At 35.2% G+C, this 14085-nt stretch overlaps 1 protein-coding gene across 9 annotated transcripts in view; it reads right to left on the bottom strand.

Annotated features, from left to right (window-relative positions):
- Window positions 1–14085, bottom strand: part of ATRX (ATRX chromatin remodeler) — a 286622-nt gene that overhangs the window by 160040 nt on the left and 112497 nt on the right. For all 9 annotated transcript variants that reach the window (XM_008978121.6, XM_003824403.6, XM_003824402.6 and 6 more), the window contains 3 exons: window positions 13285–13357; window positions 1752–1885; window positions 501–677 (listed from right to left, as the gene is read on the bottom strand). In XM_008978121.6, the coding sequence (XP_008976369.3) occupies window positions 501–677; window positions 1752–1885; window positions 13285–13357 (384 nt within the window). The remainder of the gene's footprint in view (window positions 1–500; window positions 678–1751; window positions 1886–13284; window positions 13358–14085) is intronic.

Below are 14085 nucleotides of genomic sequence, written 5' to 3' on the forward strand. Positions count from 1 at the left end.
ACGGGGTTTCACCGTGTTAGCCAGGATGGTCTCAATCTCCTGACCTTGTGATCCACCCGACTTGGCCTCCCAAAGTGCTGGGATTACAGGTATGAGCCACCGTGCCTGGCCATACACTTAAATTTCATTACTATAATTAGTTTACAAAACCAGTATTTTTTTTGTTTTTGCTTTTGTTTTTGAGACAGGGTCTCACTCTGTCGCCCAGGCTGCAATGCAGTGGTGCAATCGCTGCTCACTACAGCCTTGACCTCCGGGGCTCAGGTGATCCTCCCACCTCAGCCTCCCAAGTAGCTGGGACTACAGGTGCACACCACCACACCCAGCTATTTCTTCTATTTTTCATAAAGATGAGGTTTCCCTATGTTGCCCAGGCTGGTCTTAAACTCCTAGGCTCAAGCAATCTGCCCACCTCAGCTTCCCAAAGTGCTAGGATTACAGGCATAAGCCACTGTGCCTGGTCCAATATGTTCTTTACATTCAGAATTAAAACATCTTACCCTTTCTTCTGTTTCTGCCTTTGACTTCTTTATGCTCTTTAGGCTTTGTCTTTTTTTCTTCTCCAGATTCTCCGTCACTCACAGTCAATTTGTGCCTCAAAAGCCTATGTCTGTATCTTGGCTTCTTAGATTCTTCAGAATCTGAATCTGATTCAGAATTGACTTGATTTTTTGCTTCTAAATGAAGGAAATAAATCAATAAAACCTTCTTCAGCCTTTAAAATGCCTCGTAAATCTATTTTGCCTGTTGACAACTACTGCAACTTATGAAAAAAATCAGAGTTAGACACATACTTTGGTATCATTGGTGTTATCAGGTAATCTCACACATCAGACTTGACATATTACTATTATTAAATATTGACTAAATATCACCTATATATTTATAGAACCTTTTGTAAGGTATAAAATATTTTGCTTTGAAAATCATCTGTTTAGGGCCGGGCGCAGTGGCTCACACCTGTAATCCCAGCTCTTTGGGAGGCCGAGGTGGGCAGATCACCTGAGTTCGGGAGTTCAAGACCAGCCTGATCAACATGGAGAAACCCCGTCTCTACTAAAAATACAAAATTAGCAGGGTGTGGTGGCGCATGCCTATAATTCCAGCTACTCGGGAGGCTGAGGCAGGAGAATCGCTTGAACCCGGGAGGCAGAGGTTGCAGTGAGCCAAAATTGCGCTATTGCACCCCGGCCTGGGCAACAAGAGCAAAACTCTGTCTCAAAAAAAAAAAAAATCATCTGTTTATTGGCAGTAACTGACAAAATTAGAGTAACTTCCATAATTATTACAAGATATTCAAGAGAAGTCATGGTAATAAAGTTTTAAACATTTCCATGAACTCTAAATACAAGTATTAAGAGATTTTTTTTCTTCTTCTTCTTCTGAGATGGAGTCTCGCTTTGTCACCCAGGCTGGAGTGCAGCAGCGTGATCTCGGCTCACTGCAACCTCTGCCTCCCAGGTTCAAGTGATTCTCCTGCCTCAGCCTCCTGAGTAGCTGGGACTACAGGCACGCACTATCACGCCCAGCTACTTTTAGTAGAGACAGGGTTTCACCATGTTGGTCAGGCTGGTCTCAAACTCTTAACCTCAAGTGATCCACCTGCTTCGGCCTCCCAAAGTCCTGAGATTATAGGCGTGAGCTACCACGCCAGGCCATATTAAGATATTTCTTGGTCAGATATTCTTCAAAGACTGAATTAGTCAAGGAATCAAATTATGACATTATAAACTTCTCTCTGGGGAGCTCACCCTCATCTCCTGGGTTTTCTTCATTTTGTTTTCCAGTTCTTTTTTTCCCTTCTTCTGGCTCATCATCTGAAGATCCATCCTCATCAGAGGAAAGATTGGCTTTAATTTCTTCTAAAAGCATCTTCTTGGCAATTCTTGAGAGTAAAAAACAATAAAAAAAGAACTATATATCTGGGGGTGAAATACACCAAATTAAAAATAAAAACAGACTTCTTTGAATCAAAATAGAAATAAATGTGCCAATAGATTTTATATTGTAAATAAACAACTAGCAAAACCATGTTTTAACCTAAGCTATAAACAAAAACTTTTAAAAATGTTCTTTACACGTATTATTTCTCAATTCTATACAATTCTGCAATATATTGAAAACTCTGAAGGACATATTCTATTGACTATTTTTACCAATTGCAATTTGATGCTGCATAACCTTCCAATCCTCTATTTGCTTTGCTGACACCATCCTACAACTACAAAGTCAGACAGGTCAACAACAGTAAATGAACTTGTTCAGATAAATGGCATTCCAAGATAAAACTCCACGAGAGGTTTTATTCAACAGCAAAATATATTCTTGGAAAACCAATGTGTAATAAACCACTATATAATGACACCTTGCTTCAAACTAGAGGATGATAGTTTTGGACCTTAATTTCAATGTACTACATAAATGCTGTGAACCAGATGAAAGCATACACAAATGTTAAGTATTACAGCAATAAATAATCTCTAATAATATTCAAGACAGGGGAAAGAAGGGACATGAGTGCTATTAATTACATACATGGTAAAAAGAACACGAATTACCATAAATGGGTTACTTTAAAAAAAATAGTGCAGTTGCTTCACTCACAACAAAATTTCTCAAGATGCTCCTCAAAGACCAATTTGCTAATGGAAAAATCAATTACTAAAAGCATAAGAAAACACTACTTTTACTCCTACCATCATATGTTAAAATAAAATATATTCCTAGGAAATCTCCATGTTTATACTCAAGAAAAATAACTGAAAATGTAAGATTAAAGCAATCATACAGCTTTTGTGCAAGACAAGATGTTTTGATAAGTCTGGGTATCCTTTCAATATAAATTCACAAATCACGGTAACAAGAAAATAGCTTATAGAAAAGTTCAAAAAGAAGATGGCATGATCCTGACAGTCTGCCATGAGCTAATCTGTATGGCATAAACATGTTCTCTGCAATCAAGACTGACTCTCTAAGTCAAAAACTTGTAGCTGAGATGATGGAACATTTGTTATTTCTGGATTTGAAACCCCTCTTTACACTTCTTAGCACGCACCCACATTTCAATGAAGAATTCATTCAATGGCAGGAGATATTAATGCATGTTAGCTGCCTCCTAAATTTTATTTGACAGATAGATTGTTCATTACTATTCATATTCAAAGATGCATAGCAAAGGCATCTAAATAGACTGAAGCAAAATAGGCAATCACTTCCATAAATGTTTATTATATGCCTTTTGGTGCTTTCTCCCTCAAACAGATGGATCAGGAATATTTAGACAACACACAGAATCATCAATTGCTAAAGGAAGCCACAGATGGGTTTGCTTTTCTGAGGATTTCTGCCCTGATTTGTATTTCAATAAAGTGAAGATTAGATCACACCAATTTAAATCTTACTAAAGTTGAGCTATAAAGTTTTGCTCTTACATTTCTAGATCAATGGTTTGCACACTGTAAGCTTTTTTAAAATGGGACAAATACAGGGTTGCCAACTTTTCATTTTGCCAAAAAAAGAAATTTAAACCCAAATTCCATTTACTTTCATCATTTATAAAATAAAGACTATTTACAACATACCCTCCCCAAATTAGGAAACAGTTTCAGAATAAAGGGAAACCCTTTAAATTGAAGAAATACATCTTTCTGGAAAAATTCTCTAAAATCATCTTTTTAAAAAAAATTTCAGCCAGGCGTGGTGGCTCATGCCTGTAATCCCTGCACTTTGGAAAGCAGAGGCAGGCAGATCACCTGAGGTCAGGTGTACGAGACTAGCCTGGCCAACATGGCGAAACCCTGTCTCTACTAAAAGTACGAAAATTAGCTGGGTGTGGTGGCGCACGCCTGTAATCCCAGCTACTCAGGAGGCTGAGGCAGGAGAATTGCTTGAACCCGGGAGGCGGAGGTTGCAGTGAGCTGAGATCATGCCATTGCACTCCAACCTGAGCGACAAAACTCTGTCTCAAAAGAAAAAAAAATTCATGTATGTTTATTACAATGTTGTCTGCAATAGCAAAGGGTGAGAAAACGTTTAAACATTCAATATCAGAAACTGATTAAATAGTATTTTCACATGATTATCCATAAGAGATAGAAATTAAAATGATATTCTAAATAAGATTAAGATAGAAAATATTTATTAATATTCAGTGAAAAAGTAATTTATAAACCACAATATAGTTCTATTAAAAAAAAAAAAAACTTCTAAAATTTGTATGTCCCTAAAAAAGACTAGAAGATACTAAAATAAAATGTTAGCAGCAAATTTCTATGTCTGGCACAGCACTTTTTTTTTCTGTTGGTATATATTAAAACCATCTTTAGTAATACTACACTGTCATTTCTCATGGACCAGAAAAACTTCCTCAAACTAATCTGAATAATGAATTTTGGGACGAATAAATATGTGTATGTGTGTGTGTGTGTGTGTGTGTATAAAATATGTGAAGCATTGAATACTGGATTAGAAATGGAAAAACACAGTTTACTTGCAAGTACAAGATCTCATACCATCATTTGGGTTGAACACTAAACAGCCAACAAAAATACAATTCCTAATCTAGTTACTTGAAAGCCTAGTTCAACAACCTGATTTCAGTTTGTGTTTACAAGTTCAAAAAAAGTCTTTAAAAAATTCCTATTAACTATAAAGATTTGGTTGTTAATTGTAGGAAATCACACAATTTTTCTTCTTTCAAATCCCAGTCTCCAAAGAATATGTCTACTAAAAAACGGAAAGTCACAATACATAAACCTACTTAATGCATTCTCAAGTTCTGGATTGTCATTAGACTAAGAAATATGATGTACATGAGATAAAATACAATTGTATACCTATTAATAAATCATATAAAGTGAAATCAGATCCACATACTGTAGAAGTACAACTTAGCGACAACTTTCAGTAAGATCATAACATATAGAACAATCATAGTACATTCAGAAGCCAAAAAATTACAAACTTCAGGTCATTTTTCTCCAAATCACAAATTATATACAGAGTGATGGAGACTACCTGGCTAAAGGTTTTATTTTTGCCCTCTAACACCTTTTGTCCAAAGGAAAACCTAATTTATAGCTATGTAAATTAAGCCCTAAAAAGAATAAGTTGAATCATTTTGCATAAGTTATTACTGAAGTCCAATATGTCAAAGACCCAGTCTACCATAAACCTAGCCTGTAACATAATAACCTACATTTCAAAATTAGAACTTAATTTAACGGACCTAAGGGCTGAGGCTGACCTTCAACCTGAGTAGTCAGCAAGCATGTTGAAGTGAGATGTGTCCCATCTACAAAGCCTGCTGTGAGATGCTTTAAAGGGAAACTCCACTACCTTAACTCTGGAGTCACGGGCCACAGAGACTTCAAGGATATCATCACTTGAGAACCAGCTGAGGCTGGCAAAGCATCATTTTGGAGGCCTCGGCTGGACCCATGCTGGATCATGCTGGATGTATAGTCATGATCCCTAGTTGATTCTGTTTGCTCTGAAGTTTCCTTTCTTGAGGCTTTCCAGGACGATGTACTGCCCCTGGAATCTCAATGCTCAATATTACATCTTGGGGCAGGTGTAGCATCCAAAGCAGTCACGACTCTATCAGAAGCATTAGAGGCACAGGCCGTGCCACTCTTGTGGCAGAAAACCTGGGCAGAGCCAGAAGTAATGGAGCCACTCCTCCATTTTCCTGAAAGGGAGGGAAGGGAGAGGGGGAGAAAGCAAAACAATATGGGAGGAAGGGTAAAAACCCACAAACAAACAATGATCGGAACTGGCGCATGAGAAAATAAATAGGACCCCAAAACCCACATATACTAAGTCTTCCAAAGTACATAATGAACACCAAGATAACACCATTACTAAAAGAAAGCACAAATAAAATAATAAGAAGTGAGCCCAACAACACAATGACAAACAAGCAATCGGGAAAAAAAAAAAAACATAGAAGAAAGCCAAGAAAGCCTTTATTAACTCCAATCCTATCTAGAAAGGAAATGAGTAGTGTCGCTTGTTTAAACGCTCAAACAGGAAAGGAAAGTAAACCACCTCTTGCTGATAGGTAAATCAATAATTTGAAATGTTGAGTTTCTTAAAATGCAATCAAGAGAAGGACCTCCTGCACCAGGGAGCTTTCGAGCCATTAACAAAAGCAATACAAAATGTTAGGGCCAGAAGGACAAACCTCAGAGTACAGCTTTGTCATTCTACAGATGAGGAAACAGGCTTAGATATAGGAAATGACTCAGCCAAAGAAACAAAGCTAACTAGTGGCAAAGTCAGCAGTAGAACCTAAGATCCTAAATCCCAATCTGCTATTAATTTTACTGTGCCAGCACTATACCCTCTACTTGTTAACACTTGTATGCTAATGAGTGCCTGGGCAAATACAGATGATGCCTTTTTTTTTTTTTCAGACAAAGTCTTGTTCTGTCACCCAGGCTGAAGTGCAGTAGCGCAATCTCAACCTGAAGTGAGGGAGGCTCACTGCAACCTCTGCTTCCCAGGTTCAAGCAATTCTCCTGTCTCAGCCTCCCGAGTACGTAGGACTACAGGTGTGTGCCACCACACCCAGCTAATTGTTGTAGTTTTATTAGAAACAGGCTTTCACCATGTTGACCAGGATGGTCTCAAACTCCTGACTTCAGGTGATCCATCCACCTCAGCCTCCCAAAGTGCTGGGATTACAGGCATGAGCCACCGCGCTGACCCCCATTTTTAAAAATAAGTGTATTTCGCATATTTTAAATTTATGTATTTAGAAATGCAAGAATTCAGGCTTTAATTTTTTTTTAAATTTTATTTTAGAGACAGTCTTGCTCTGTTGCCCAGGCTAGAATGTAGTGGCACAAACACAGATCCTTGTAACCTTGAACTCCCGGGCTAAAGCTACTCGGTATCCTGAGTAGCTGGAACTACAGGCATGTACCACCATGCCCGGCTAATTTTTTTTTTTTAGTAGAGACAAGGTATCACTATGTTGCCCAGGCTGGTCTTAAACTCCTGGCCTCAAGTGATCCTCCCACCTCAGCCTCCCAAAGCATTGGGATTGCAAGTGTGAGCCACTGCATCCAGCTTGAGTTTTTAAAGACTATAAAAGGAGTTTTAAACATATTTAATCCAATATGCATGCTAAAATGCACGATAGGTCATCTGAGATACATTCTACAATGACCATTTTATCTTTTAAGAGGTTCTGAGAAAAGGTTTGAAGAAAATTGCTGGAAAAAAATATATTTTTAGAAGGCCAAAATACTGGGCATCCATAAACAAGGTGATAAAATTTGCTTAAAAATTGGTTTTTGTGTACAATATCATAATAGAGTACTTAATTTACAGAATTATAAATAAGATAATGGGTTTAAATGCATGCTCTTTAGAGGTACCTAAGTATATGTAGTACTAAAGCATCACACCATAAAGTTTGATATATAAAATAATTCAAAGGAGTATAGCCAAGGAATGTTAAATATTTTAGTAGGGTGTGAGGCTTTGTTTTAATAAATGTCATATATTTAAAGGATAGGAATTAAAAAACAAAACATGTGGCCGGGCACGATGGCTCACGCCTGTAATCCCAGCAATTTGGGAGGCCAAGGCAGGCAAATAACCTGAGGTCAGGAGTTTGAGACCAGCCTGGCCAACATTGCAAAACCCCATCTCTACTAAAAATACAAAAATTAGTCGGGCATGGTGGCAGGCACCTGTAGTCCCAGCTACTTGGGAGGCTGAAGCAAGTGAATCACCTGAACCCAGGAGGCGGAGGTTGTAGTGAGCGGAGATCATGCCACTGCACTCCAGCCTGGGTGACAACGCGAGACTCTGTCTCAAAAAAAAAAAAAAAGTTATGGAATATGGAATTCTTCAAAATTCATATTAGTATATATTTCAACTCAGGTTCAAAATTAGTATCTTAAGTTTTCTATTAAAAAATATGACTGGCCAGGCACGGTGGCTCATGCCTGTAATCCCAGCACTTTGGGAGGCCGAGGCGGGTGGATCACTTGAGGTCAGGAGTTCGAGAGCAGCCTGGCCAACATGGTGAAATCTCATCTCTACTAAAAATTCAAAAATTAGCCAGGTGTGCTGGCGGGTGCCTGTTATCTCAGCTACTCAGGAGGCTGAGGCAGGAGAATTGCTTGAAACAGGGAAGTGGAGGCTGCAGTGAGCCGAGATCATGCCTCTGCACTCCAGCCTGGGTGACAGAGTGAGACTCTGTCTCAAAAAAATAAATATATATATATATATATAACTAAGGCATAATGATCTGTACCCCAAAATGGTGGAATTCACGAGATAATAATGAAGTCACCAAATAATCAAAAAGCTAAACAATGGTTTGAAATATTTTTTTTTAGTCGCAAATCCTACAATGTGGGTAGTTAATGAAAAGTAGCTCTGTATCCTTTTTGGTGAGGGTACCAGGAAAATTAATATCAAATGACTTTTTAAAAAAATCTTGGAGGTAGAACAATAAAAACTATGAAATTAAGAACCCACAGTTATTAATAATTCATACAGACTTATGTTTCAATAGGCCTGAATTATTACATGTGTATTCCCTAATTTTATACAAAAATCTAAACCAGTTTTAGAGGCATTTTAACAAGAAAAGATATATTCAAATTAATATGGGAAATTTGATCATATTAAATAACTAGTTCAATATTTTTATACTTGAAAAATGAAAACACAGAATTTACTCATCTCAAATTTCAAAATTTTATTTTGAAATTTCAAAGTTAAAGACAAAGGATATTAAGTCAGAAAAATGAATCACTTTTCCTAACACTAGAAATCCAAACTCTTCCTTTTTCTCTTTTTCTTTTTTGAGGAAGACCTATTTCTTATTTTCTGAAAGTCCCAATATCACCAAAGAACAGAGAACAAGAAAGAAACACTGGTTATAATGTTTAAATCTTGACCATAGAAGGACAAAGGTCACCACTACACATCATATGTCTTTCCTGACTGGGAATTCTAGTAGAAAAAAGAAAGCCAGTAACAACTACAGCCAGTTCAGATATCTACAAGTAGATCCTATCTACTGGCTGGACACCTGTGTTATACTTAAATGACTTGCAATACTTACCTGTGCTATACAGACAAAGGAAATTGAAAAAAAAATTACCGTAAAATTGCTAGATATTTAAAACCCTTACTCAAATGGAAAAACAAGTAAAATACTTAATTTAAAACGCCACCTTTGTTTTTCAAGTACAATAAAGGAGAATCAAAGAAGTTTTGCTAACAAAACAGAACTACCACAAAAAAAAAATCACAGAAAAAAATTATTCCAAATTTAGCAAATTTGCATAGAGAATAGACAACATGTGTAGGAGACAGACATTTGAAAAAGTGTTTAAAATGAAAGCAAAGTGAACATCAAACGATTAAGGGACTTGTGATACACCCATGCCATTAATTGTACTGAAATCAGGTAAACAATCATTAAATATCTTCTTAGGCATAAATAACATCGAGAAATCATTAGTTTCCTCCGAAAATATGCTGGATTAACAATACAGAGCCTTCATCAACAGCATACCCACACCAAGCCAGTAGGAAAAAAAAAAAACATTAGCATATTTTCTAGTTTGAAACACAAAATTATCATCAAATGATACAACAACAGTTGGAAATTTAAAATGCTATGGTCTAGTCCCAATATAATTAAATATAACAATGGGACAATTTTTTTTAGCAATCTCCACATCAAATTTCGCTTCTATGAAAAAAAAAGCATTTAGTCGCACCCACAGAGAAATTATGAGAAAAAATGTGGAGTATTACTAGACCCAATTAAGCACATTTCAACAATAAAGTAAATGTGTTTGTTAGGGGAGCAGACATCCACGTAGAAATCTCAGCTCTTAGTCAAAGTTGTCAGGGAGAAAGAATGCTTATTTAGAAAAACCTAGCACTTTGGTCTTTTGCTCTCAAAAGCTCAATTGTAAATATTTCTCACATCCTGCAAAATAAGCGAATAAAGAAATTTCAAAAGATAATTCTTTTTTGGGATAAATGGTCTCTTCAGTGATTGTTCAGTATGCAATCTCTAAAGACAAGCCTAGTTTAATGATCCTCAAAACTAATACTGTTAAAACTTGAACACACTACTATCGTATTACTTGAGGCTCATTCCCAGTACAGATATTAAATTAAAATATATGATATTATTAGAAAATGTTTGATCAAAATATCCCCAGTTATATTGAACATATAAAGGAATTATGGTGTATTTTCAATGCCAGGCTAATTACTGAATTGAAATAAATTATATGAATAGATGTCTTTTCAGAGAAAGAACCAATTTAAAATCCAACTAACAGGTATTTGAAAGGCCAATGAAACCCTACCCTAATGGCACTTACAAGTATATTACTTTAAAATTACATGTATAAATGTGAAAACCTGACAACCTATTTGGTATTATTATTCTGCCATTGAGAAACTACATAAAGCCTAAGCTCTAAAAATTTGAAATAAATTTTCAGTTATATAAAATTCAAAATATATGATTAGTCTACTTTTTTTTATAAAAAGCTAAACCAGAAACATACAAGTGTTGATCAATCTATAATATTCTGTCCTTGTTCATTAAGTAAATCCAATTAAATAGAAATTAATTTATAGGTTAGACCACTGTCTCATAATAGTATACATTTACTTTCAAATATGAGTGATGCTACATAATAGCATGCTAAAACAGAAATGTATTCACATTTACTAAAATATTCAGGATATGACTAAGTTTTTTAAATGCCCTCAAAAGCCATCATAGCTTTAAAACAGAAAAAGTAAATAGTAGTTAAATCTGTTGCAAAACTTTCACACAAATATATATAAGTATATATGTTAGGGGAATTAAAAGTATTTACATCCTAAATTTCAAAATTTCAAAACTTCTTTGGCTACAAACTAGCCTCTATATTTTAATAACAAATTATGTCAACTCTCATGATATAAAAAAGTAACATTATTATTAAAATTAAATGCTTGAACAAGAAAAAAGGTTTACAAAAATTTATTGCATCCAAATAGTTAACCATTTGCAATAATACACTATCGCTTCATAAACACCAACACTGAAAATGTATTACAATACTGCTAAAAAGACAAAGCATATAAGATTTATACACAATTTACACACAATTGTGTACAAATTTACATACAATTACAATATGCTGTCTACCAAAATACAACCTACTCAAAAATTAGGAAGTTAGAAAAATAATTCTAAGACTTAATCGTGATCTGCAAATGAATTTTTTAAGTTGCTTAGTGCATATTCAAATATGCTCAAATATATAATCTATACTAAAATAGTGCAAGAAAGTATTTGTATCCCCATCATGACTACATAACCCATGGGTATTAGATATCTCTTTGGTATAGTGAATATTAAACAAGTTAATAAATTGTATATTTTATAAAAACAAATTAAACTGAGTATAGAAAGACATGCTCAAGATAAAATTCAATTCTTCTCAAAAGTACTCAACAGGGTTGTATTTTTTAATCACAAATTCAAGGTGGAATTAAAGATACTTTCCAATAAAATACTTGCCAGTTACAGAGAGATACGATCAGGTAACTTAAAAGTTGAAAATGATATTTATATTTTGACAAGCTCTAACACACACAAAAAAATTATACCTTAACAACACTCTTATTTGGTGGTTAAATATGAAATTAAAGTAAATCATTCACAGTTAAATTAAGATATAGAATGTTTAAAACATTATTAGCCTCTGAGTAACATCTGAGGCCTCATGATGTATAGAAAATCAAATAGTAGCAAATATAAATGAAGAAAAATTAAAGTATCTTACGAAAGAGTAAAATTTTAAATGCTTTCAGTATCTGGCTGTGATGATATAATGTAAAATCCCTGATGAATAAATTGTATGCCCTTATCACTCCATTCTGGAACCTACCACCTATCCCATAAAATAAATGGATATACATTTTTAAATTTAAAAAAGTAGGCAAGCAGAATCTGAATATTTGTGTCCACAATTAAGCTCTATTCAAAACTGTAAAATAAAACTGTTCATTCACCTTAATAAAAACATTCTTCTGTTAATTAGCAGAATGCTGACCTTTGAAACAGAGAAACCTAACAGCATCAGCAAGATATAAAAGAGCGAAACTAACAGCTGAACCCAGGGCATTTACTAAGTCAGTTAACTTCTTACAAAATTATGACAGAAAATTACATGTATATTTTTATATTTTCTTAATGTTAGAACTTACTATTAGGAATAAATGAATGGTTAATGTAGTGCTCTTTAATGAAATCATCTCAAATCTATCATGGATTTTTTGGTACTAGAATTACAGAAAATTTCGCTCAACTTTTTCTTGTTAAATATAGTAAATTTTTGACAAAAAGTAAAGTCACTTGCCCATGATGACACAGACAGTTGTTAAAAATGTTAGAAATCAGATACCCTTATGCCCATTATTCCAAAATTCCATGCACTATACCATGCTGTCTTCTTGTTGAAGATTATGAGCATGGGGTATGCTATTGTCCAGGAAGTGTTTAAAAGTTATGTTGAAACATTATAGCTATAGTCTTTAATACTGTTGTTTTCCTTATTCTTCACTACACTGATAGTGTCTTTTTTTTTCTTCACCCAGCCAGCCCTTACTTAAGTATATCTGTATAGGCTACACTGTTGACATTTAAACCTATTAAGTCTTATTAAAGTAAATGCTCTCATACCGTGTATTTCTATTTTATTTGAAAACTGGTTAAACTCTAACTCAGTCTAGATACCTTGTAAACTGACACTTATTTTGAAAGCAATTTCTTAATCTTAAATATCTGAGTAATCTCTCTTTTTGTTTATTCTCAACAGGCCTTAATAAATAGGACCACCATATTGGATGGCAATTAACAATAGTCAAATATAGAGGAGATGTCTGTTGTTACCAATTTATTGAGATACGATTTACTTTCATCAATAATCTGTCAAAATAAATTATTCCAAAAAAATTACTGCAGTTTACATAGAAACATAAAATTGACAGTTCTGTATTTATAACACACCCTATGCTAGGTGTGTAAATAATGATATTACTTTCTCTTAAGGTTTCTGAGTTTTAGCCCATTTTCTGGCCTTTCTTTCAAACTTGCAGGAAGACTGTGAGCGAGTCTTTCTAAGGCAGGCACTCCTGGTTTTTACAACCTGCTTGCTGTTCCGTTGCTGCTGTTTGTGCCCATGCCTAGGGTGTGTTATAATCTTTTTAAAGTCCTTACAGATGGAATCATACCTATTCTCAGGATCATTGTCGTCGTCATCATCATCCACTGTGACAGGCACTGATTTAGATAAGGCTTCATCTCCTTGAGGGAAAAAAGTGTACTTAAAATTAGCTTTAAATAAGCTATATAATTAAAACCATGTAAAATAAAACTGAAAGCCAAAAACTTTAAAGCAAACTAAGTGGGGTCTAAACTCTGGAATCCAAAATATGAGTAAAAAGCATTCTTATAGAAAACATAACAGGTTATTTGTGAAGTGCCAGCAGTAAAATGATAAATAGCTGGACCTTATATATTTCAGAGTTCCTTCCCAGGGCACAAGGCTTTTAAAGTCCACCCTTCTCAGTAACAATTCTGTATCAACGGCCATCATATTAGCATAAGTTTCTTGCCACAATAACCTTCGTACTGGTCCATTTTAATTTTGACGTTAACTGGTGCTGTATCTTCGAGGAATAGCAAAACCAGTATTAATATTTTGGCAGTAGCAAGTAATTTTAAAATGCAGTTGAATGTGTATGGTATTTGTGACCTGAGTTACCCAGAGATACAGTTCAGTACAGTAAAACTTATTTTCTTATAAAAAGCTGCATTTCTATATTTTGATTAAAAATCTAAAGAGGGCCGGGTGAGGTGGCGCACGCCTGTAATCCCAGCACTTTGGGAAGCCAAGGCGGGCGGATCACCTGAGGTCAGGAGTTCCAGACCAGCCTGGCCAACATGGCGAAATCCCGTCTCTACTAAAAACACAAAAATTAACCAGGCATGGTGGTGTGTGCCTGTAATCCCAGCTACTAGGGAGGCTGAGG

This window comes from Pan paniscus, chromosome X (assembly GCF_029289425.2).
Source record: "Pan paniscus chromosome X, NHGRI_mPanPan1-v2.0_pri, whole genome shotgun sequence".
NCBI classification, from domain to species: Eukaryota; Metazoa; Chordata; class Mammalia; order Primates; family Hominidae; genus Pan; species Pan paniscus.